Below are 26,676 nucleotides of genomic sequence, written 5' to 3' on the forward strand. Positions count from 1 at the left end.
AAGAACCATTTTTGTAAATAGAGGTTGAATGTGGGAAAGTGGGTTGGAGTCTATCATCCTGCTAAGTAAAAAAATTGGACATTTTAAAACCAGATATTGTTGTAATAATCATTGATTTTTATTTAAAAATTCAATTAACAAATATCACAAATACCGTATGGCTTTCATTGTTTATATGTATACTTTTCATCAAATTAGAATTGTAGGAACACCCTGATTGGTTGCAGGAGAAAGAAAACAATGTACTTTCTATCATTATCACCTTGCATTAGCTTCAGTTTGAGACAGCTGCTGTATGATCTGTACTGTTTCTTAAAAAAAATACCTTTGACAAAAGGAAATATCTTATTTTGATAATCACCTTTTCATTTAACTCTTAAAACCCTTAGAGTGACCAGCAGCTAATTTTTCATCACAGTAATACTGACGAGTTATTCAGTAACATCATGAGAATAAAGGAAATGATCAGCAACCTAAGGAGCTTTGATTGTTAACTAAATTCTCTTTGTTAGTACTTAAGGAAATGCATATAGAAGAGTATGATCATGAAGAATAAGGATACTAATGTTAGGTTGTAAAGGGTTAAGATTATTTAATAAATACAAAAGCTCAGTGAACAACATCCAATGATATGCCCTCAACTTTGTCCCCAGAATATCAAGCAACATCAAAGTAGTGAAAAAAAAAATTATATCATTAATGTAAATAATCTAATAAAAGTACTGTTTAAGTATTCTATCACAAGCCAAACTTCTTGTCAGTCTCATGAGTCTCTGAGTAAAATTCTTAGGAAGTTTTAAATGTATCAGAACATAGATGATGGTGAATCTCCAGGTCCAGATGATGATATGATTATAAGCACAGGGTGGTGTATGTTTTTTTCTTCTTAGTTACATTATTTTATAGAATATTGTCATCAATGTGATCAGCAGTTGTATTTGTTTATTGAAACAATTGGATTTGACCATTAAACCTCTAGCAATCACCAACTAAAGAAGCTCTGGATTGTTACACAAATTCTGTGTCATTACCATAGAAAATGTATAGATGACAGTACAGATACAACACATATTGATTTTAAAGGGTAAAATACTGACAGGAAAGTTCCCCTTGCACTGAGCTGGATCACACCATTAGTAAGGCAGGTTTCACAGTGACTTGTGGTCAGTTTTGCTTGTTTGTTTTTTTTTTTGGTTTCACATGACTTTACTAAGAAGTAACCTTACAGTCCTAGTCAGTAAAATATCCAAACTTAGCATGCATACTAAAAAATCCCTAAGTTATCAACATTTGGCTTAGCTGAATATTCAGAAATATCAACCAAAAAAACCTGACAAGAGTATTAGATATTTGATGGGAAATGCCAAGTCTAAGAAATACTTTGGTTTTGAACTAATTAACTTTTGCAAGCATGTACATTATTATACAAACCTATAGGTTGCAATGTCTACGCGGTAGAGTAACATTTTGTAATCAGATTGCCAAGCTAAGTTCCAATACACTAATATCTGGCAGTCAAATATGTTCACCAAAGTCCCACAGAAAACCTCATGCAGAACTGATGAGAGTCTACAATGTTTCTTTAGACATGAAAGGTGATACTAATAATTATTTTAGTTTTGGTGGATAGATTTTCCATACTTGTGTACACCAAGAAAATACAAATTTTTTAGTGTCACTGTAACATAGTGATTTAATGGTAAGCTCAAGTTCAAGTTCAGATATCTTGTCAAGTACAAAATTTACATAATTTTTGGGATCCCTTGACATCTGTTTACAAATAACTGATACCCTCAAGAAGTATGAAAAAAAAATTTTTCAATAAAAATTCTGGGAGAACTGTTTAGCTGTCAGGCATGTAACAAAAGCAAAACTTAATATGCTGATTTCTGTTGCCACAGTTTACCTTTTTTGTTTTGCTTTTTTAAATGAGAAAATTACTGCAATCAAGTGGATACATATATAAAATTTGGAAAAAATATTTTGCCTGATTCTAAATTTTAAAAGAAATGATAAAACAAAGGCTGTACTCTGGCAGAGGACCATTGCCACAGGCAACTATCTTTTGCTTGTGGGCAATGTGTGTAAATATGCTTTTATGAAAGCTGGAAAGTGCTAAGAAACCAAGATTTCTGAGACAAGAGCCTTCATGCACCCCGTGATTCTGTACATATACTTCATCTCAAGATGATGAAAGACAGATTTCTCCTTCTGTCTCCTTGTTACATACATGTAAACCTTAATGCCTTGTTTCAAGTGTAAAAATCCTTATCATGGCAAAGAGGGCTAATTAACATAAAAATAAAACAATAATTGCATTTTCCACTTTGGTATGAGCGTAATTTATGGGTTAAATCCAAAATATTTTTAAAGTTGTTGAATTGGAAAATGTAAATTAGAGTTCATCTCTCACCAATCTACTTACTTCAATACATGTTACAAAATCTATTTTGTTACAAAAATTACTATAAATTTTCAAATTTCATATTATACAGTACTATGTATTGATACTTTCATGCCACATTTAGCCTTCAAAGTTCTCAAAATATCATTAATTATTTCTTCCACGGTTTGATCCACAGAGATGTGAAGAGCAGAGTACTCATCACAAGTGACAGGTTCCTCCAGAGTTTCAAACTGAGAGGCAAGTAAACTTAAGGGCATATAATGTTCTTGCCTTTTTTCCATTCTCTCCCTTACCACATCCTTAGACCCTTTAAGTAGTACAACCAGGCAATAAAAAGGTGATGGCTTCGACAGTTTTTGCCTCTTGTCACCATTTGAGCAATAAGGTGTGTTGTTAGAGCTGGCTTCTGCTCCAAAAAGGATTGTTTGTCTGTATTGTTCTTTGAGAGCTGAACAAGCAAGCACTCCAGATTCAGAACGCTTGCTCCATCTACAGAACAAAGCAAATTTAACTGAGTTACTTTTTAAACCAGGAAAAGGAACAAAATGATACATGCAGTTCAGCAGAGATCTCTTAGATGGAAAGTCCTAGATCTGTGGGTTTGATCAATGTTATTGCTCTAATAAAAAATGACTGCACTAAAATGAGATCTGGAAGTAAGGGTACATTTAACTTAGTTCTTTCTGTTACTGGTTCCAAAATAAATTCTTCCTTGCCAGAAGCATAATCAGGAGTGGGTTACACAGTGGCCTTCATAGACAACACCAACTCTGGATGGAATCCTTCAGGTTTAGACCCCAGCATAATCACAGAGTTCTTAGGGAGGAAACTAAACTCTCACAATGCTTCTCCCCACTCAGGGATGCACATGAGTACCAGCAACCCCTCAGGAAAACCTGAAGGAGTAATAGATGTGGAGGGGAGGGGGGGGGGGAAAGAAAAGAGGGAGGAGGAGGGGGGAGAGGGGAAGCAGCAGTAAACTGTGATGGAAAAGCATCCTGAACCAGAGGAACAACAATACTCAGAGTCACCTCATGTCACAGGAGACAGAATTGGTTATTATAAATTAAGTAAGTTTACTTGAACTTAAACCCTTTTTCACCCAAGAGTTTGCAAAAATGAATTATCTTTTAACAATATCAAAACCAATTCAAGTAGAATGGTAATGTGAAATAACAAAAATAAACTACCTGAGGGAAACTGATTGATTTAACAAGCACTTTCTGAATTTAAAATTTTAAGAAATGTTTGGCCAAAGGTGTGGAGAATTGATGTTTCAATCTAAGGAGTAAGAGGGTGTACCCTCATCACTCAATTATAAAATCTCTAGACTAACAATCAAAAACATCTACTTTATGCAAATTTCTGTTCACTTACAAGCAAAGATCAATCAACAGTAATTAATCCAACTGAGTTTTCTCATTATGGTGTTCTACAATGCCATCTTTAGGCTGGCTTCCCTATTAACAATTGCTTAAAAATATCAAATAGATGAGTCAATTATCAAATAAATCTCACATACCTTTCAATAACTTTGTGCAAAGCAAGAAGCCATGGTTGTCTGTCCTATAATATATAAATTGGTAAATAATCATAATACCAGTACTTGAGGAAGAAAGTACACTTAAAAATTGTTATATAACAAGCTGAATTATACACAAATTTTGATGTGTTCTTACTTATGATCTCTTGGAGGACAGATGCATAGATGACAACACCCTTAAAACTCCCAGATCAACTTTGTAATTCTCCTTACTTTCAACCATATTATTCTTATAATTTTAGTTCAGAGAATTTAGTATTGGATCGACTAATTATCCCCAAATTGATATTTATCTTTGTTCTCATCACTTATCTGGTTAATATTATGCTGACACTGTAAGGAGAAACTCTGCCTTGGTAACTTGGGACAGTTGAAGGGTTAACAACATTTTGTGTTTCTTTAATTATCATATTAAACAAACAAATTCCAAGTTTCTGTGGAGCTGTACAGTAAAAGATTGCAGAAGAGGTGAAAATGCAGTAAGAACATCACTGACACACTCTCCTGTGCCTCATGTACCACTTTTTTGTTCTTACTGCACTTTGACATCATCTGTGGTCTTTTATTGAACAGATGCACAGCAACATGGAACCTATTCATTAGGAGAAGACTACCTATCATGAGAAGCAAGACAGTGTACTTTAAAAAACATTTACCTCATCTGTAAGTGCAATCCCTTGCTTCATTTTTGTAATATTTTCCTCTGAATGGAAAGTGTCTGCATCCACATAAGGGCAAGACAACTGTCCAAAAAAATAATCAACTTCATGAAGGAACTAAAAGAGTACCCTGATTCCCCAAGAAAATCTCTTTGAATAAGCACTAATCAATTTTCATCTGCAATAATATGCTACGTTTTTTTACATCCTGGTGTCTCTTAAACCCTTTAACCCCTAAGAGAGACTAGCACCTAATTCCTCCATACAATATCACTCCTGAATCACACATTAAGGCCATGGGAATAAAGGAAATGACCACCAACAAAAGAAGTTCTTGATTGTTCAACAAATACTCCTCGTCAGTGCCTTATAAAAAGTATGGAGAACAGTATGGAGAATGTACATTCTGATGTTAGGGTGTAAAGGGTTTAGAGTACTTACAGTTAGGGAGGAGATTAAAAAATCACACTTAAAAACACGACACCAAAGTACCAACTACCATAAGACAAGTCACACCTCTGATGATAGTATGCTGCAATAAAGCTGAATGGCTCTCTTAGGTATTACAACACGAATAGCACAAGCATATTAAACCTTGACAGCTCATCTTCAGCCAAATATCACTCTGAAGCTTAGTTGGTTCACCTTTTCACTCCCAAGGTCTCATGAATAGTTCTCCTTATTGTCTGCCATACAGTTGTTATGATGTTAGTTTGGAGAATTTGGTATTGGAACAACAAATAATCCCCTGATTGATATTTTTCTTTACATTTCTGCTTGATATTGTATTGATATTGTAAGGAGAAATTATGTCTTCATCACTCATGAGAGCTAAAGGTTTAATAAATTTAATGAAACCTCACATAACAGAGTCATGCAATGAACATTCCTAAGACCCACCTTCTTCGCCAAAGCACGTGCTACTGTTGTTCTATTAAAGAAAATAAAGAAGACATTCTATGATATCTGTGGTGTAAATTTTATGAAAAGCCTCATAATAATAACAGAAATTAAGCAGTGGACATTCCACAAGGTGGATCTTCTTGTTCATGCTTCAAGGCTGACTTGGAATTTAGAATGTTGGTTTTTGTAGAGGGAGGAAAACTCAAGGACTTGGAGAAAAACCCACTGAGCAAGAATGAAAATCCCTGACAAACTTGACCCACATGTGACGCAAGGTCTTGGAATCCAACCCAAGTCACAGCAGTGAGAGGCAAGTACTATTACCACTGCAACATCCCTCCTCCCCACTGCCAGTGAAACAAACTGACCAGAGCATAAAAGTATGAGAGCTTGTCTTGACTAACAGTGTCTTAGCAGAGGATAAAGTGGAAAACCCTTGAATAATTTTTTTGAGTGAGTTGTGCAATTTCCTACAGTTGAACTCAGTGAACAAGTGCAAATATTACTGGTACAAGATTTGTATCCTCAAACATCCTTGCACTGTTCTATTCATTAGCAAGTTTAAAAAATAATGTTTACTCTAATAGAAAAGCAAGCTAACTAAAGGTAAAATCTTTTCCTCTAATCCTCACATCAGCTCTGAAGAAAACTTGAAAAAATAGACCAGTTCGGAGACATGTACAAATGACTGAAAGCAGGTGGCAAGAAGATCAGTTTTTGCTGTCTGTGCCATTCTGCAGTCATATAACATTCTGTATTTTTATGATACAGTAGGTAAAATGAAAGCATTTAAAAAAGCACCAACTGAGGCTGTGACAACACCGTTACTCTGACATGTTTACAACAAAAAGAAAAACAAGGATTTTGATCAATTTTCATGACTGTCTGCCAGTGGCTTTTTTTTCATCTGCAACACAAGTGGTCACATTGAGAAGCAACACCATGATTCCTGCCTTTTAAACTTTTCTGAATGAACTTGTTTTGGTATGACCCTTGGTCTGTCCATAAGATAAAGAGAAATATATTAATTTTTCGTTCTTGTGGCAAGAAAAATATGTCACTTGTTCACTAAGATCAATCATGAGATATCCTTCTTGCCACTTGACAATAAAATTCATATCTTGTGACCACTGTGTAATATATTCTCTTTATGAGCTGCAGCAAAATGCCAGTAACATTAGCCTCGATGTTTGTTGTCCTGCTTTTTATGTATTTTAGGATAGGGAAAGTCACTGTAAGTCCTTAAAATCTATTGACATCCATCACTTAAAAAATACAAAATTGGTTAAAACTTACTTTCCACTTCCACACACTCCAGTTATCAACACAACAACCATAATGGGAGATGTTGCAATCTGATTCCTAGGCTGAGATGTATGCTGAATCAAACCTTTGAAAATAAAAATGCATATCTTCAATCAATTCTTTACCTTAGAGTATTTTCCCAGTTCCTGCTATAAAAAACCCAAGTGATGGATATATAAGCAATTATGGATTTAAAACTTGCTTCTTAAAAGTCTATTTCTCAGCATGTTGTAATATGCAAAATTAGTTTAATTTATGATATGAAAAGTGATCTTAATACAGTTAAGACTTTGAACTTAATGATTAAAAGTAGAGAAAATTACACATGACATTTTACCCAGGGAATATATTCAGGTAAAAAAAACCAATCCTGAAAATATCAATAAGGATCTTGCAAGATTCAAATACAAGAGAAGTTGTCTGCATCTGATTAAAGTGGAACATTTAACTCTTCCACATTTGAAATTCAAAACACAGGCATTACACAGCCCAGACTTCCTTCCTACTTAGACAAAAGGTTTTTGTCTGCATCATTTTGAGACATTAATAGATAGGGAAAAAAAATCCACCACAGCATCTGTCAGCTGGGTCATGATAGCACCTGGGACAACTTAACCACCAAAATTAACTTTTTTTAACTTTCTTGCCTAAATAAATCTTACTTAATGCACAACAGCCACAATTTCTCTCTTTTTCAAACCTAAAATAATCATATGCTTCTTATTAAAGTACTTGGAGTACATTTTTTTTTTGTATACAGCTGTTTGAGAAAGGTTGTCAAAAAAAGTGGAAAAGTGCATGAAACAAACCCCAAAGGTATTGTGGGTAGTTTTCAGGTCATGGTTCCTTGACCACAGGATTTGCAGGGAAATCTGAGAAAGTATCACTGCATGAACAGGGATCACAGGTTTGATAGTTATTTATTTGTTATTTGACTTGTTGAAATTCATTGATTACTGGATGCTCAGATTACCTTTTAAGATTTTCGTGTGCACTTTCGTCCTTTTTTTTTCCAACAACCTTTCTTGAGACCAGTTGTATACAAACAAGTATGCAGAGCACACCAAACCTTAGTGATCAATCAGAGAGGCCAGAATGAATTGAGCATCTCTAAAATTCAGTTCAATTCAAGGGGAGACAGCTTGACTGACTGGCAACTGGCAGAAATAATGGCATGTTTTCTAGCAGAGGCCTTGGTGCATATAAACACAAACCATGGGGACATTCACACTATCAATTATCGCAAAGGTGCTACCTTATTTGTGGAGCACTCTTCTCATACATGAGAGGAATGACACTTTTCATATTTCATAATCTACCGAAATCATCCATGGTGCATATAATGAATTAATGGCTGCAAGAGGACTAACATCCTATATAAGGGGATTGCACTCTGATTCTGGTAGGTAAACACTGAAGGAAAATACTCTTGACTTCCCATAAGCCACAATCTACCAAATTCATTACAAAGATTGGGTATTTGATGAAATAGTAAGGGGTAAAGTGCAAAGAACTAGCATCCTACACCAAAGAGTCATGCACTTATTTTAGTTAAGTAAACACTAAGAGAGACTAAGAGTCTCCTTTCAGGTTACTCCTATTACTTCATCATATAACTGATCTTTGCGATGAATTTGATAGATTGTGGAGTTAAACCTAACTAGAATCAGTACATGACCCCTTTTATGGGAATTGTTAGTCTTCTTGCTTTTTTCCCCTTGTACTTCATCTTATGCCTGATCTTACAGATGAATTTTGTAGATTGTGGATTATGGGACGAGTTATTTCCCTCAATGTTTACCTATTAACCAGAATCAGTGTACAATCTACTTTTATGTGATGTCAGTCATCTTGCAGTTACCCCTTGTGCTTCATATTATGCTCAATAATGAAGTATTGAATTTGGCAGATTGTGGATTATAGGAAGTCAAGAGTTATATCTTTTTTTGGTGTTCAGAATTGAATTTTCTTCTATTACATTTATCACTTCCTAAGTAACATTGACAAAATGCAAAGCAAACACTTTGAAATTCAGTGCCCCTGCTATAATCACCTCACACAGAGTGATTATAGTGAGATACGAGGCAATCTCTGACTAATTAGAGCATGTGCATCTCTACAATCACTGCAGCAATTAAACTAACTACGCATAAGGGGGAGTATTAATAATCCTGGTTGTTTTGATAATTAAAAGGAGTAGCAGAGGTAAGAGGAAAGGTCTGGTTGTCTGGACCCAGTGATTCTTATGCAATACTAAAAATTAAAGCCAGAAAGATCTTTTGTTAATAGCTTATCCATATGAGCTGATAGATCAAGAGAGAAGTAATCAGGTAAAAAGCTATATGGCATCAGTGAAGAGAGACTATTTTTTACCACTCATCCCCCCCTTCTAAAAACATTTAGAAGCAAACAAAACCTAAATTAACGTTAGACCTCCAAGCAGTTTACTATTTATGCCACCTCCTATCATAGGGAAAATTTAGTTTTTTCACCAAATTCAAACCAAATAGGCCCACTTTAAAGTGAAAGCAAAGACCAATGTATTTGTCACATGCTATTCTGTACACCTTCAAAAAGTCATCAATGATTCAAAATATTTATATCGACAAAAGGTTAACACAACTCAATAATATCCACAGGGCATATTTAAAGAGAAACTAAGTTTTACAAAGTGAAGCTGGTCAGCACAAAATTACACTTTGTAAAATTATCGCAATATAGGCTTAATGATTGAACCTACATCTACAAGGAAAAAATGTTGAAAATATTCTTCATAACACTGCCAACGTGATACAGTATTGACTTGGATTTGTTTCAATTCCTATCAACCAAAAGCGCCATCATTCTTTTGTGATCAAGACATAATTGAAAGCAGAGATTTTAAATTCCTTACCACGTAGGACATTGCGATTTTCTCCTGAATCTACTCAAAGTAACGAAAACTCCGAGATATGTGACGAAACGACAAACAGAACACGAACATGGGGGTCGATATCGAGATTGTTAGAGAGTTGCGGTGTACAATTTCTGGCACGTTTTGGCGCCTCGCGTAAAAATTTAGTAAAATTATTAAAGTTGTCGATAACACGATATGATTATTCTTCTAACCAGCCTCAATTCATCTCTAAAATGAACCCACAAAATAATAACTAGTTACTTTACAGTACCTTGTTGTTGTGATATCTTAACTTAATCGGTTTCCTATTCAAAAGAGCTTAAGCATTCATGCATTCACCGCGCACAGAAACCAATACATATTTTTTTCGAGTAAGCTCTCTATTACCTCTTTTAAAAAAATACACATATCAACTTAAATATGAACTTTACCTGTAAAGAAACTTGTCAACAGTAACCCAAAAACATACTGTACCTCATCGGTACAATCTCCGCGTAGACCGTGATGAGTATTGAATGTTTGACATTAGGTCCATAAAGAAACCAAAAGAGTCCTGCTCAACTCCAATTGGATGGTAAAAATAGCAACATTTAACTTCACAGTCCTACAACTCCGCGATATCAAAATATGGGACACTCCTGCGTCTTTCACCTTAACTAAGTATAAAATTAAGGCAAATAATGGCAAGAATCTTCGAATCGAGTTTCTCTCTGCACTAGTTCGACCCCAGGACTTGGCGTGAGCGCACGTCCACAACAACCAGAAATGCAATTCATGCTTCAGCAACTGCTTCCGTAGCCTCTACCCGCTTTCCCACTACTGTCAAACTTTAAAGGTTTCTCGAGACAGTCTTTGCCTTAAAATACAAGAACTAACGATATCAAGAAGATTGTTCCTATCTCACAGCGGAGTTAGGTGTTTTCGTTTGATGGAAAAAAAGGTTGTAACATCGGGAGAGGGGACGCCGCCGGGAACATTTAATACATTTTATTTATACATATTGGTAAGCCATTCTCTTTAAGGAAAAAGCCGAGCAAATTTCCAAATATTGATGGTCATGGATGTCATTGAGAAAAATGAATCATTTCCTTACAATGGTTTCCCGTGACATTTTTAGCATTCTTAGCTGGGCATTCGATAATTCTAATGTGAGAACCAACATCACAGCGTAATAAAACGAAGGCGAATATCGCAGAGAAAAGAGCTCAAGGTGTGCAGTAATTAAATCTCTTGAGCGCAATGTTATCAAACATCTGATCTTCTGTAAGGAAAGGAAGGACTGGGATATTGGAAGCTGACAAGTGAGTTTCCTAAAGGGGTGGGGGGGGGGGACACGTACTTAACAAGTTGGAAATATTTGCGGGTGTGGTGAGTGGGGGCGGTGAGGAAAGGTAGTTAAGGTTTTCTTGGGCAGTGAGGCCCAATTCGCTGCGTGGCTTCACGGTTGTGATTCCATTAAAACCTTTTTCAGCATTCCGTTAAAGAGGAGATTATTGGGAGGTTAGGGACTTAGGTTTCCGATGGGATCTAGTCCAACAAAACTCTGCTTGTGGTTAGGGCAATTTCCGACGGAGTGTACCAACGACCAATCAGATCGCGGGCGAATATCACAAGGAAATTATAAGAAAAATGTCTTAAATACCTCTCATTAACTTTAAATTCTTACGAGTGACCATAACAGAATATCGTCCTACAATATCGACCCAATAACAAGCAGAAAAGTGATAAGAATAAAGAAAAATATCATTTAGGGGAGTATTAGTTGATCCAATACCAAATTCTCCAAGCTCACATCGTAAGGGTTGTATGGTAGACAGTAGAGAGAGTTACTAATGAGATCTTCGGAGTGAAAGAGTCAAGAAAAGTCTGAGGAAGGGCAATTCATAAATTCATCTTCTTTAAAATGTTCAGTTTGCTAGGTTAGCTCCTGCATCTAGCCTTTCCAGCCATAGAACGTAGTAGGATCAAAATCGAAGACATTTTTGACTCACAACTGAAGTTTTAATGTCAACCACATGCTTTACAATGAAAGTTGGCGAAGTTTATTTCAAAATCCTACAGCAATATAGAGCTTGAACAACCTAACCTTTCTAAGACTGACCCCTTATGGAACGTTTCCACCAAAGAATTCCCTCACGATCACATTAACATTTTTAAAAAGCAAATGACAGACAATGCTAAGAAAATACATTTCAGCGAACCTGTGTACGTTTGCCTACCTAAAAAAAATCATAAGGCTCATACGACTGTTCAAAGTTTTTTGTTTTAAACCGTGTATCGGCCACGTCACATGTAAAAGAAAACGTGAGGTGCTTCTACATCGATGCAAACAGGATTCCTGTCTATTCAAGTCAAGTCGGAGGAACAAGAAATCAATTGGGCTTTGTCTCCGAAAATGGACTGGGCTTACAGTCATTAATAGACATGTTACTCGGAATCGCGTGGTATTCCTGTGGCACCACCACTAAGAAACGTCCTCTGGAAATATGTCGAATGGTCATTCTACTTCTTGATTGGCTAGAAACAAAAATAACCTTTTCCGTAAATTTCGACAAAAATTTACCGACACACTTGCTTCTGCAAATAAGTGACCGTGTGACTTAAATTGGCCAATACACTGAGAAACCTATGACTTTACGACAAATTCATACCTACACAACAATATTACATACCTGGCCTCTACTTATTTTACATTAGCGCTTCGCTCTACTTATTGAACTAGAAAACATTCAAAATTTATGTCTTAAATACCCCTTGCAGAGGTGCAATCCCCTCAACCTGACAAATCTATCACATTACAAATAATAATTACAACTGATGATATTTAAGTTAAGACACCTCGACCACGTTTGAATTATGTTCCCATATCACGTATGACACCAAAATATTACATGAGCCAGCAAATGTTGTCCGTGGGACCAATCAATGATTCTTCGCTAAGGGTGGGGGGGGGGGGGGGGAGGTTTAGTCGGAGTTACTTGGAGATCACATGGTTTTCAGGGGGGACAGGCGTGGAGCAGTCGTCGCTAACAGAGCATAAGGGAAGGCCTATAGAGAATTGAATACCAATTAAGGTGGGGGGTCATCAGAATACTACAGAGTCTAAGGGGGGGGATCAAGTAAATTTTATCGACAAATTTAAAATCCTCCAGCCCCACCCCCCAGGGGATAGATTACAACCAGAAAACATGACGACAGTTGTTATGATAACCGCTGATAAGCCAATAAAGCATTTAGAGGGAAAATGTTGTCTCCGATGCACGAGTCACGCAAACGCTTAACAGTCTCGTTTTCTGATTCTACCATCCCTAGCCAGTCACGTGCTTGCTTATTGAAGGAATACAGAGTTCCTGCTTTGTCTTTTTACCGAACTCTCTTTTAAGCTTAAGATCCTCTGTTTCTTTCACAGAGCAGGGTTGTTTATGAAAACTTCCTACAAATGAGTTTTTGTTATCCAGGTCACTCTAAGAAATATCATTAATTCTCTAATAGAATACCAATTAAGGTGGGGGGTCATCAGAATACTACAGAGTCTAAGGGGGGGATCAAGTAAATTTTATCGACAAATTTAAAATCCTCCAGCCCCACCCCAAGAGTTATGGAAACACTTTTTCATTCCGATCAGATTGTTGCTGCATATAATTATGAATTAACTTCGAATCTCTTCCCGAACAAAGTGGAAAAACTGCCACCTCCCAAAAAATCTTAATTTTCTCTTTTACGAACGGAATTTCAACTGACCGACTTCACCAAGTCAAGAAAAAAACCCATCTAACTAATAAAACACAAAATGGATGAATGGTTGACTAACTAATACGAAGAACTTTTCAACGACAATGCTTGACGATGAATTGCTAGAATTGTACCTTGGCTATTGATTAAAAATTCTCAGTATCTAGTTACCCGTTAGATTTTGTAACCAAAAGATCTGAAGACCCATTTAGCAAGTCCCTTATATGCATCTGTAGACTTGATGTAGCTCTTTCTAGTTTCCCAAACGATGGCAATGGGAATCATTATCAACGCTAGAATGAACATAATGAAAATAAACATCTTAAAGCCATAATTCTCCACTTCTGCGGGACTTGGAGGTGCACTCTTATTGTTGGCCTGCAACACAACGTAGGATAGATACAATTGGTTTTCTTTGTACAAAGGTTCACTAGAATTGAGTATTTAACCATCATCTCCCTAAGAGTGATAAGTACCTAATTTCTCCCAACAGCATCAGGCTTGAATCATTACGCAAATTCCCCTTGTAATTACCGTGGGAAAGGTAGAGAGAATTTGCATACTGATGTTCGGGTGTAAAGGATTTAAGGATCTGCACAGGTCAAAGCCCAGTTTTCGTGGTTTTGAGTTACGTAATTTGAAAGTCATTTAGAGCATTGTTAGAATGGGTGTCGAGAGTCATCCGAGACAACTTTGTTCATGGATTGGTCTAGAAATCACGGGCAATTCTCTCAACCAATGAAGTTCATGACCAGCGTGGGCCTGGAGATGAGTGACGATGAAGACGATTGGGGTCTCCCTCATTATTTCCCTAGCTCTACCCGCTATTTTCTTTTGTCCCAATAAACTGACAACCTGAAAAATGTTATTTTGGGTCGGGAATTTCGACCCACCTCATTAGAAGGGCTGACGTCAGGGCCCACGTGATTCGTTGCTGGCGGACCGTCAGGCATCTCAAAAGACGTAATACTCTCGTCAGGCGGAGGACTGGGGGGAAAAACTGAAGTTTCGAACCTCTTTAATTCAGTCTCTTCATTCGGAGTGATGTCTCCACCAACTTGGCCGTTGGGAGAGTTAGGGATATTCAGTACTCCGGTACTTTCCGAGATGCTATCCGAGGGAACTTTTATCCGCCGGGAGATCCTTACACTTGGTGCCCTAACAAACCGAAAAAATCGTGTAAGTGTAATTTTTAACCCAGAGAAAGGTGTCGAACGATGCAGTCAACGGCTAGTAGTTTGAAAACCGGATAAAACAAGGACCATCTTAACTGAGTCCTACTACATTTTGCGCCAAACTTAATTCTAGCGACGACTAAATATTTCTAAAAGACCATCTCGACCAGATTTCATTCACCACACAATAATTTCTTCAGAACGACGCAAGTCGTCAGTTATTGTGAGGCGCGTTAAGAAAACCTGAAATATTTCGTAGAAAAGGTTGTGGTTATTCATCGTGGTGAATAACAATAAAAGATAAGTTTTTCGTTTGTCTCACAATGTAGTCAAGTGTGATGTAGATCGCAACGTTTCGACTGCATACTGCTAGTCTTCTTCAAGCGATGAGGTCGACTGGTCATCCATGATCTTATGATCTCATGATCATGCATGACCAGTCGACCTCATCGCCTGAAGAAGACTAGCAGTATGCAGTCGAAACGTCGCGATCTACATCACACGTGACTACATCGTGAGACAAACGAAAAACTTAGCTTTTAAAAACTGAAATGTATGGATCTTGGGTGACGCTGTGCCACAACTAATCCGCAAAACCGCCACAGAATGTCAAAGTTGTTATAATTCTCGAATGACGTTGTTCTGCAAGGGTAAAATAGGGATTGTGTAGACGTTCTAATCGCCGTCGAACAAAGGCTCGAAGTCTTAACTGGTGATTATTAGAGCTACATTTTATTATTCCCTGCCACAAATAAATTGATAAATTACGCAGCGGCCATTTGAAATGTCGCCATCACGTAGGGTACAGATTATACCAAGAGATATAACATAGTCATCAACCAATCAGAGGGCACATATTCTTATGGCTGATCACCTGCCACCTATTAATCGTTTAAAAAACTGTTAAAGATTGTCCGACGTTTTCCGCGTTAAAAAAATTGGTGATAAAGAAGACTTCCTTGCATTATTTCTGTTAATAATTCATCTGATAAAAACCAATATGGATCTCATTTGATCCTAACATCACAGCAATAGATTTCAAAATAAATCTAGAACATCACTAGCTTCGATAACTGGCCGATGTTCGGAAAAGGAAAAGGACTCGAGATAACGGTGGAAATCGAGCCAATAAAAATATATATCCGAATAAATGACGAACACACAGAAGAGGTTTCGAATTCTGACTGGTCCAGAAAAGAACCACAGCTATTTCTAAATACGTCCATGATATTTTTCATTGTTCAGCTGTTGTTTTGCAATGAACACTCCTCTCGCATACTTAAACGACAAACGAGCGCTCTTCCGGAAAAAACATATACCAATAAGCTTTTAACCACACGCAATTAAGCTGTCCACAAATCGAAACCTGAGTGCATAAATATTCTCAACCATCGCAAGGTACAAATTCTTATTGCACAACGCACACTTAGGAAGAGTCCATGTCGAAGTCAGTTTTAATGATTCATCTCAGCTTATTTTCTGACTTTCTGTTTTTTCTGAGTCTGGGACTGAGAATAAAAAAATTTCGCGCATTGAAAAACAAAAAATAAATTTACGACTGCCATTGAAGCAGTGTGTTGTATTTACGTGTAAAAACTTTCGCCCAACACAATGCTATGAAATGAATGCCCCCTTTCTTTTTTTCTCCGAGTCCGAGAGAATAATGAGATTTTACGTCTCGAAAAAATAATGAATTAATTTACGGCTGTCTTTGAAGCAGTCTGCTGTATTTTCGTGAAAACGAGACAAAAATGAACGCCTCTTGGTTTTTTTTTCTGAGTCTGGGAAAATAAAAAGATTTTACCCCTCCAAAAAAGAAATATGCAAATTTATAGCTGCTTTTCAAACGATCTATTGTTTTCACGCGTAAAAACGTCTTAATTTGCGCACCTTGTCTTTGAAAGCAAAACTCTGTGAATTGTTTTCAAGGTGGGATCAACGTCTTCACATAAAACAAACAATCCAAAATATACCATCGAAATATAATATGACAACGACAAGAGGAATTAAAAGACATGGGCAAAATTTGCAAAAACATCTGTCGACCAAACGGGAACAGACGTAATCTGCCTTCATCAGAGGATATAAATATGAATCTAGATATCCTTGGACTTGAAATGTGTTTCTTTGGAACAAAACAGAACTGCAGTCTTTACTTGAAAGAAACGGAAATGTTGAAAGTTGGAACGGAACTGGAACAGCTGCTCAGGAAATGGAATCAGGCTGAAGGGATGCATTCGATTTTAAAAACCGAATGGACGTCACTGGGGACTGCACTGGTCACAGGTCACTGCCCATCAGCGCGATATATATGGCAAACAATGCAGTACGGTGATGCAAGTCAAAGTATAAATAACTAAGTAAATAAATGTATAAAGCTAAAAGGAACTCACCTCTTGATCAGTGGCTCTGGACGACTGATCTTCTCACTTTCTGCGATCAGCTGGTCTTGAGTAGGCCCGCTAAAAGTTCAATAATTCAACAGAAGAATCCACTCTTATTTCTCCAAGTAAACTCAACTCTAAAAGCGAGAACTGCTCGCTGCCTTTTGCGCTGAACTGGTTTTAGACCCCAACACAGCAGTAAATTCAAAACAGAAAACCTACTTCAGCCGTATTTACACGCATGTCTTAATATGAAAAACAAGCGTCCAATCAAATACATCTATTTCTATGCAGATCGCCCTCCTAGTAGACTAGCGGTCTACCGCTGCCTTTGAGACCTCACCGCCCTCTGTTTAGGTTGCGAGCAGGCTCTGTGTTTGGGTTTCGCCTGACGGCACAGCTGCTTAATATGCCATCGACGGCCGCTTATGGAAAAAAATATTGAAGCCACTGCGAGTGCAATTAAAGAGGTTTTTACCAATACAAAAACAGTTTTCCCCTCCAGAGGTACAAACAATGATTTCACATTCACACCGCGCGAACACAGATTGCACAGCTTAGCAGAGTCGATCGAGGCGTACACAAAATAACGCCCTTAATATCTCAGAATAGTTTTGATTGCATGAGCCTTCCAAAGGGAAATACTTTTGAAAATAACGAATTGCCTCGATTGCGACAGTGAGAAGTAAACACTTTCATAAGAAAATTTACAACTTTCTGCGGGAATGAGGCTGTGTTACGTATCTCTGTTACGTGTTCCCTATACATGTTCCTGTCAAGGGTCCCTGTGAAGTTCCTTTCCCCTGCTCCTACTACATGTTTCTACAACGCGCCCCTCAATAAGTTCCTTTCCCCTTTTTCCATATTGTGCGCTCCCAAAACATGCCTCTAATAGGTTCCTTTTACCTGTCCCTGTCGCGAGTCATTGTTCCATATCCCTACCGCACCTCTCGGTTCGGTGCCCTTCACCTGTCCCCATTGTGTGTCCCTCTTTTAGGTCCCCACCACGAGTGAATGTTCCCATGAGGTTACCCTTGCCGAATTTTAGATGCTCCGCTCCCGCACAGTGTTCTTGTTGCATACACATATCCCCTTACACGAATCATTGCATAGACATACTTACATGTACTTATGCTTTGATCTTCTAAAAAGCCTCTGAGGTGAAATTGCCTTTCGTTTGGGCTTTACTACTGGAGTCTCTGAATGACTATTAAGACCAAAAAGACCAAAAAGACCAAAAAATATTCATGGAACCAAAAACAAGTTACGAGCATAGACTTTTCAAAAACATTTATGTATAAAAAAAAAATTAAAGTGCAATTAGCCAGCTATCAATCCAATGGCTCCAAGGGAGTCAATGTAGCCCCCACCCCTTTCCAAGACGGGATCTAAGTCCACCGCTAATATCCTAACCAGGGCATCTGTTAACCTTGCCCAATTGAGAAAGGTGCAAGAGGTCGAATGTAAGAGTACTCTGGGAATGATATTCACCTGTCACCCCCCTCCCCCTTCCCCCTAAGTATTTCATCAAGTTTCTTGGATAGTTCATTTAGAGAGGTTTGATCATTTTTAATAATTGAAATCCCTGAAATCCCAGATGGGTACGTGTCAGTGATGTGATTGGTATATTTGTCCCAACTTCACTCACTTGATAATTACCTGTAAAATGCAAGATGTTCTATAGCACATTTCCATAAATGCTTGCATGCCAAAGGATCAGGGAGTCTGAAGCCATAGTTGGCCTTGCGCTGAAACACAACAATAACAACCAAAAGGCCAGTTAAAAAGATAAGTTGCCCTCCTGTAGAAACTTTCCACCCAACTGTAAAACAATTATTACAAGATTGACTTTTAATCTGTTATCATAACTTAATCTGCTTTAAATTTTAACCCTTTCACTCCTAGGACCTCACTAATAGTTCTCCTTACTGTCTACCTTACAATATTAAAGATGTTGGTTTGGGGAATTTGGTACTGTATCAAGTCATAATTCTCACACACAAATATACTATTTCATTCTCATCACTTGTCTGTTTGATTTGTACTGATAATGTAAAGAGATATTCCGTCTTGGTCACTCATGGTTGAAACATTGTACATAGTTCGTAAAACATCTGTCAATTTAATCTTCAAAACTCAAGAATAAACTTAAGGGAAGTTATTCTCTTATTTTACTTACATCATCCTTTTGAACCTGCACATAAAAGACTTTGTTCTCATAGGTGCACTTTACAACTTCACTCCTTCAAACAAAAGAACAGAAGGAAAGTTTATTCTTCTTTCAAAAGAGCATATTTGGGAAAGATAAATATGCATATAGCAATTACCTGTCTAGGTATTTCACACCTCAATGGCTGATGATCTATATTTAATATGTTTGGATATGAGCCAGAAAAACTGAGTTGTACACTTGAACTAATTGCTTACTTGTAAACTTTCCAAATAACACTCATACAAATAGGCAAACAAAGTTATCTTTTCTGGTTTTTACTGGTTCTGTTTGACTTTTCCTTTCTTTTGATAAGATCCCACCAGAAATATTTTTTTTCCAGCAATGGGAAGGAACAACAGCAGAGGGGAAAAAAAAGGACCAATTTGTCATTTCACTGTAATTGGAAGTTTCCCTGCCAGTGTTACTTTCACAAAAAATGAAATATAAAGAACATGTATAACAAAAGGCAATCTATGACTGCATGTGCCTACTGTTGTAGCACTAAAAAAGCAATGTGGTGTAAAATGCAGAGGGTAAACAAAACAGCCCATGTTGTAGCCAATTTAGTGACAAAAGGAGGACTTGTTTATAACAGAGTTTGTACACCTGTTAATTGAAAGGCTGTACAGTAGATAGGGCAGGAAATGAATGTGCATCAAATGTATTTTGGAAGGCACAGGAGGCACAAAAAGAAAAAGAGTGAATGAAATTAAATTGAAATGAAAATTGTAGGAGGTGTTTGAGCTTGAAATTTTACACAATTACCTAGTCCCAGGACAGGTGCTGCAGACACAGAGACTCCCATGAAACAAGAGCTATTAAGTTGGAGGATTTGAAACTGGTAACCTCTGATATCAAATTCACCACCCAAAAAGACCACTTTGCTATGCCCTGTCCTCCAATTTACATGACAACAAAATGGAAGATCTGATATACCCTATGTTACAAGGCCAGAGCACTGACTAACCAAACAAATCCTGACACTTTCTTTCCTTCTCTGATGATGGCAATTCCTCCTGGAGTGAGACCAAGGTAGAGTTGAACATTGTCTTGATCCTGTGAATGAAACAAGCATTGATTCTGATATTTAGTATTCTAGAAACCCCTGTGTACATCAAAGTTAAACACAAAAGTACTACAGAATCTACCTTTCTCAAAGATCAGCTAGCTTCAACTAAGAAAGCAAATCTAATAATGGTTGAGGAAAATAAAGAAGTAGTCTGTGCTTGAGCCAAATGGTTTACCCAGCCAGAGCTTATCCTGGTTTCCTGAGCATGAAGTGAGTATTACTAGGAGTGTTACTACATGTACTTCCCCTGGATGGGATGCCAGTCCATTTCAAGGTTACCCCCCTCCTCCAGCATTTTATCAGGCTTCCCTAACAACGTGCTGGTACCCACTCAGACTCCTGGCTGGAGAGGGACACTGTGAGAGCAAAGTGTTTTCCCAAAAACGTCTGTTCTCTTGAACCTTGACCTGTTGTCCCAAGTCCAGTGCAATGATCAATACGCCTCCTTGTTTCTCTCAATGATTATGATGAGGTGGGAAATGATGACAGCATCAATATCACGATGTTAATCTGTCTCATACCTTGCATGGGTGAGGATCCACTCCATACATATCAAGAGCCTTGACTTTGTCAAGAAAGTTCTTCTCAGCAACAGCAGGTACCTGGCCACTGTGAGAGAAAAAACGTTGACATCTGATCAATTAAGGGTCAAATAAAGCTGTTTATTCAAGACAGCTCTTAAATAGTTAGCAAAGTATAAGAATTCTTGTGGGATATCATAGCTTTGGGACAAGCAAAAGTTTCCTGTGAACAAATGTGCCCCTCAAATGAAGCAACAAATGTTACAAATATTTTCAAACAGTGAATAGAGGTGCGCCAAATAAGAGGTTCACTGTATGAACCCATCAACTGTGTTTTTTCAGATGTCCAAAGAAACTACTGTCCTACAGACTAGATGCACCTGTAACATATATCTATTTAATTCCTGTGAAATAAGTTAGGAACATGGTTGTGCTACATGCAAGTCTCATCGTAGGAAAGAGCATTTAACAGACTTACGCAAGCTGCTTGTGAATTTCCATAATCTTCTTCTCAAGCTTTTCTGACTGTTTTGGAACAATGCGGAACTCAGATACATAGGAGTCACCATGCTCATCTGGATCATAATCCCCTATCTCACCTATTAACAGAGAAATGAATCAATGAACTTTTATTGAACTTTATCACACTTCTCAAAATGAATTATAAATATACTTATATCATAGACTTTAATGAAATACCAGGATTTCCACTGTTTTTAAAACATGATATCTTAACTGCACTCAGTCAAACATACCATCCATATCTTCACGTGTGGAGATTTGAATGTTGTTGTAATAGCTAGGTCAATCAACATGGCACTTTTACTTTTCGTGAGGGTTTTATTTAAATTTGCTAACAGTACAAAGTTTGAATCCATTTTTCCTAAGATAAGGTGGATTTTCTGGGGGCTGAGTCCACATGTACGGTACATGTCTGTGACCTCTGCTTTTGTAGCTTTTTCCTGAATATTAAATATTCTTAATCTCAATATGTAACGTATATCTTTAAAATAAACAGAATATGACACATTTGTTTTTTGATACAATTTGATCTGCTTTTGTTGATAACATCTTACACTTGTTTACTTCAACCACTTGTGAGAGATATTATTGTGCACAGTGGAAGATAAACTTCCCCTTCAAGGCTAGTTGTGTGGTTTCCTTTACATATCAGGTAAATCTAGGTCCCTTGCACTTATGCCAAATTCAGTTTATATAATTAAGTAAATCAAATCGCAGTGATAATAGAATGATAATTTTATTCTCTGAATTACCTTGCACAATGAATGCTCCCAGTTCAACCAAATCATTAAATGAGCAAAGGAGTCTGTTACAAATAAAATTGAGAAAATTCTTATTTAAATAGAGTGAAGCATATAACATGATGTTATTGAATTTTGTGTGAGAAGTGGAGAGAGAGTATACTTAAACATCTACAAAGACACGCCTCAAGTGAACAAAAAAAATCTTGTCATCTGAAAATAATTCTGCTTATTATTGATTAGAAGAAGCCCACAATGACAGCTCACTCATTAAAAGAATTCTATGATTAATCAATCTGACAGGATCATTCGCTTCCTAAATTGTATCAACTAGAATACTTAAGCTAGCATTAATCTGATTGAAGATGCTTATTCTATTTGATCATATACAATATGTTAGTTGAAGTAGACAAACAACAACTACACACAAAGGTTTCCTCATAATAATTTCTTTCACACGAACCAACACATGAAATATCAGGCTTTTCCCAAAGCCAGTTGGCAACACGACCAGTAGATCCTTTCCAGAACCAGAGTAAAAATTGCTTCTTTTGGTTCCAATTTTGATATACAAGACATATTAAATTCCGAAAAACACTCAATTGCCTCCTCCAAAACGAAATTGAAACTAACAACTACATCATTCACATTTTCCCGCAGGAGCAAAATGTCCAAATGACACATTTGGCTTGTGATTGACAGCTAGAGCTTAACTGCATCAATCAGGAACACTGTTCATGGGTGAACAGAGTTTTGCAAAATAACATTGACCTCAGACAGGTATAATCTTCACTCCCCTATCCCCCGCCCCTCTCCTTATTTTTGACTGTCAATTGCCCTCTTGGTACAAATCGCTTTCTCTCCTTAGCCTTGCGCTACAATTGAAATCAAAGACAGTAGCCATAGTTTTTGTAAAGAAAATACAGAGCATTGTTTACCAAATTATACCTGCCCTCCAGGTTAGCAATAGCACAGCCTAACAGAGAACCAGCAAATCTGGTGTACATCTCTTACCTGCCATGCAGAATATCCCTTTTCACTTGAAGGAAAAACTGATACCTAAGTTAACAAATAGAAGAATTATTTCATTTCAACAAATCACTTCTTAGAAAATGAGGAAAGTGTTTCAGTACACTCAAACATTTCACTCCTATCCCCTTGTCTGCTTGATATGGTATTGATATTGTACAGAAAAAAATTATCTTGGTCACTTGTGGGAGTTGGAGGCTTAAAACTCCTATTATTTTTCACCTTCAGGTCCTTGGAGGCCATCTACCAAAAAATTTAACCATTTTATTTCCTAATTTCCCCTGCCAAATTTTCATTTTATGGAAAGGATTACAGAAAATACAATTCCAATTATCATTAACCTGTATAACACACCTGGTTATTTCCTCGTGGAGAGTACTTGGATCAACAGCATAAAACTTCACCCTGAAAAACAACTTGTAGGGAGGCTTCAGAGCTGCAAGTAAAGAAAAACAAACAAAAAGTTTAAATATTAAGCATACAAACACCAACCCATCATCCTCAAGTGATCTATAATGGATCTCTGGTCACTGACAAAACAAACTTGTATGACTACAGCTTCAAAATTACATTTTATTTAATATTACAAGCTAAATAAACTCAAAACTAGACAAAAAAAACATTACACCATGACAATCATCCTAATTTCCACAAAAACCTTGATTAAGAAAAAAAAGAGAGAGAGCTGAGGAGAGAAGATTGAGTCCAAACTCTCTGGAATATATTTGGAACTTTTAGAGTGTATTTGGAAGTGATCATATCCTGTGCAAAAAAAAATGCTGCAATTTCAAGTTGAAAACGAGTGGCTGGTGTACTACAACACTTGCCCCAACTTTAATCCTAACAAGACCGTCAGTTCAAATCTTAAAAAAGCCAGGAACAACAAACTGCTCTGAATTAGTAAGTAATTAGTAATAAGGGTGATACTGGTTGAAAAAAACCACCTTAACTTCAGCCCAAAAAAAAAACCCATAGAGTATAGAATTCTGCTTTGCTTTAACCAGAAATACTGAAGGTAATCTGAATAAAAATTAGGACTAGAAAATACTTACTCTTCATCTGTCTGATAACACTCTTATTAAGATCAAGCCAATGCTACAAACAAAAAGAAAATGTTGAAATAAATTGGTGATCATTTCTATTCTTCTCATGACCTTTACATTTGATTTAAGGGTGATACTGTGAGGAGAAATTCAAAGCTTGTCACTCTTAGGGGCTAAAGAGTTAGTGCATTTGCTCTTTACCAATCTGATGCAAGGTACTTTGTTAAGTACACAACAGGAAAACATTTGTTGAACACAGAAATTATGGTGAAGTTATCATGGGTTGCAATCAAAACTTATTTACTAAAAGCTAATCCACTTGCAATAATGACAATTTAGAGCATGATTTTCAAGGCTCATTGTGTGACAAAGTCCTTCAATTGAGCACGTGTCATTAAAAATCAATGTGCAGATAAGCTTATCTCCTGAGCAATCACGGAAATAAGTGCAAGAAAGGGCGTTGAATTTAAGTGAGACACACATCAAGACCCTTTTAATTAATACCGCTGTGGGACTTTAACTTTTTTATTTAAAACTTGCGGAAAAAGGGGAAAGAAAAGAACACAATTACAAACAAAGAAAACCCTAAATATTAGGAGCTGCAAAAGACGCCATGCCGTAAACAATAATGGCAAACCTCTTAAAGTTCCTAAAACAAGCAACTAGTATACATCACCTAATAGATTTTGAAGTAATTTGCACACAAATACGTACCCGTTGTTTAGCATCATCAACAAAGCGAAGACCAAAATAATCTTTCTCCAGCAAATCAAGGGTTTTGCAAACTTCATCAAAGACTGCCTGACCCTTTACGTCTCGCTGTATTCACAGACAAACAAAGAAGAGTTGATAATTAATCTTTATATTTGGACTGTGAGCAGCAGCACCAAGCCCAAAAATACAACATTTCAGGATAACACAGGATACAACCCACTACTGCTTCACAAACCGGCCAAATCAACTCGCTTGAGCTACATACAACATGTCACCGTTGGTAAAAACCAGCTGGACGTTGCATATTATTTAAGTTTCGAAGGGGTTTCGAGCTGCATAAATTGATGAAGCTGACAACATATATGCAGATGTTTGCCGGCGAGGTAAATGAAAAGAGACACACTGTGATTTGGTGCAATTCCCCAAGACAAAGATTGTTTCTACTTTGATATTGACCACGACTTTTTTTCAATAAACCAGAATTTTTTCAAACTAAGGTTCCTCGAGGTGGAAATTCTTGTGAGCACTCTGGTTTCACGTGCTCACTGCAGAATACAAAGATCAATACCCAAACATCGTACGCAAACAATCCGACACTGTACATTAGCATGTTTCCTTTGACACTCAATTTTTAACTAACTAAGTAAGAAATACTGACAGGTAGTCTGAATAAAATAAGACAAGATCGAATAAAGTAACTCCACGAGCAAAAATCTTCAACCTCGTTATGTCACGCTTGAACAAGTTTAAGATGATCGCGTGTAACTTCAGCTAGTGTTCATTTCGTCGCTATAGTTCGTGAAATTTCTGTCACTGCCAATATTGCCATCTCTTCGAATGTGTGACTCTAAGCTTTTCTTTAACAACTTACGGACTTTAAACGCATTCGTGTTGAAAATGCTAATTAGTTTTTCCCTAGAACAAAAATGGTTTTAACCACTCCAGAGTGTGTTTGTATGAATCGCATTTTACAAAGCGACCGCGATGGGAAAGTATTATTCACAAAAAGTTTCCGAAATTCTGCAAATATCGGGAGGGCAAGGAGAGAAGTAAATCCCATCGATTTACAAAAAATATGCTGGTCATGACAAATTTACACAATGAAAGATATATGGCAGTTCGATGTTTCTTGCTCATGCACGAACAAACTTTTCGAAGTGTAGAGGGAAATAAAAATGAACTCGGCGAGATTCCACGAACGATCGACACAAACAAAGTTTGAAGACACGCAAAATTCGAATTTATCTCTCCCTATAAAAAGGGAATACGAACTTCGAGGCATTTGCTCCGAATCCACTCCATGTTGCAAATTTATTCCACGAAACGTATTCGTATTTGTTTACTATCATTCCGGTCCTTCGAAAACGCACAGTGTGTCTGAAGTTTTAAGCCGTAATGATCCCTACTAAAATTTCAATAAGCGCTTTCCCGACTAAAGCTAAATTACAGGATCTGTTGAGAGAAAACAGGGAAAGATTACAGGTAAGTTATGCAAGTCTGACCGCCATAATTGCAGAAGGAAGCAGCAAAGATCACTTTGATACAGCTCGTCTTTTATTACTTACTCGAGACAAAAATCTTACCTTAAAATCGCATGTCAATTCCGTATCGTCTAGAAGGCTGATTTTACACTGAAACTCTCCCTCTAGGTTACTCCTACTGCCAAACTTTATCATCTTTGGTTGACTTTAGAGTAATTTGCCTGAGCTGCTCATGGACAGGGTTGCACACGGTGATCGGACGCCGAAAGAGCTAGCCTCACTGCCGCGTTCTTTCTCGTGCTCTCCCAAGGAACATTGCGCATGATCATGAATTTTTAAGA

The 26,676-nt window shown here is 37.1% G+C and overlaps 2 protein-coding genes across 3 annotated transcripts; both read right to left on the reverse strand.

The window, feature by feature from the left end:
• Nucleotides 1-925: 925 nt before the first annotated feature.
• LOC131775537 (probable gluconokinase) lies at nucleotides 926-10,452 on the reverse strand. Of its 2 annotated transcripts, none has more exons than XM_059091653.2 (6): nucleotides 10,145-10,452; nucleotides 6,809-6,902; nucleotides 5,510-5,540; nucleotides 4,607-4,693; nucleotides 3,930-3,973; nucleotides 926-2,896 (listed from the first exon to the last, which is right to left on the reverse strand). In XM_059091653.2, exons 2-6 carry the CDS (start codon nucleotides 6,847-6,849, stop codon nucleotides 2,488-2,490), a joined length of 612 nt encoding a protein of 203 aa, XP_058947636.1. In that variant the 5' UTR covers nucleotides 6,850-6,902; nucleotides 10,145-10,452; the 3' UTR covers nucleotides 926-2,487. The 2 variants fall into 2 exon arrangements, with proteins under 2 accessions (XP_058947636.1, XP_058947637.1); XM_059091654.2 differs by lacking the exon at nucleotides 10,145-10,452 and adding an exon at nucleotides 7,791-7,822.
• Nucleotides 10,453-11,692: 1,240 nt separating this feature from the next.
• LOC131775535 (FERM domain-containing protein 5-like) lies at nucleotides 11,693-26,626 on the reverse strand. Its single transcript, XM_059091652.2, has 15 exons — nucleotides 26,438-26,626; nucleotides 24,855-24,959; nucleotides 24,150-24,192; nucleotides 23,452-23,533; nucleotides 23,083-23,127; nucleotides 22,081-22,133; nucleotides 21,285-21,405; nucleotides 20,807-20,894; nucleotides 20,184-20,272; nucleotides 19,184-19,247; nucleotides 18,664-18,752; nucleotides 18,128-18,211; nucleotides 17,014-17,082; nucleotides 14,339-14,603; nucleotides 11,693-13,823 (listed from the first exon to the last, which is right to left on the reverse strand). Exons 1-15 carry the CDS (start codon nucleotides 26,528-26,530, stop codon nucleotides 13,620-13,622), a joined length of 1,494 nt encoding a protein of 497 aa, XP_058947635.1. The 5' UTR covers nucleotides 26,531-26,626; the 3' UTR covers nucleotides 11,693-13,619.
• Between the last annotated feature and the right edge of the window lie 50 nt (nucleotides 26,627-26,676).

The sequence above is a fragment of the Pocillopora verrucosa genome, chromosome 4 (assembly GCF_036669915.1).
Source record: "Pocillopora verrucosa isolate sample1 chromosome 4, ASM3666991v2, whole genome shotgun sequence".
Taxonomy (NCBI): domain Eukaryota; kingdom Metazoa; phylum Cnidaria; class Anthozoa; order Scleractinia; family Pocilloporidae; genus Pocillopora; species Pocillopora verrucosa.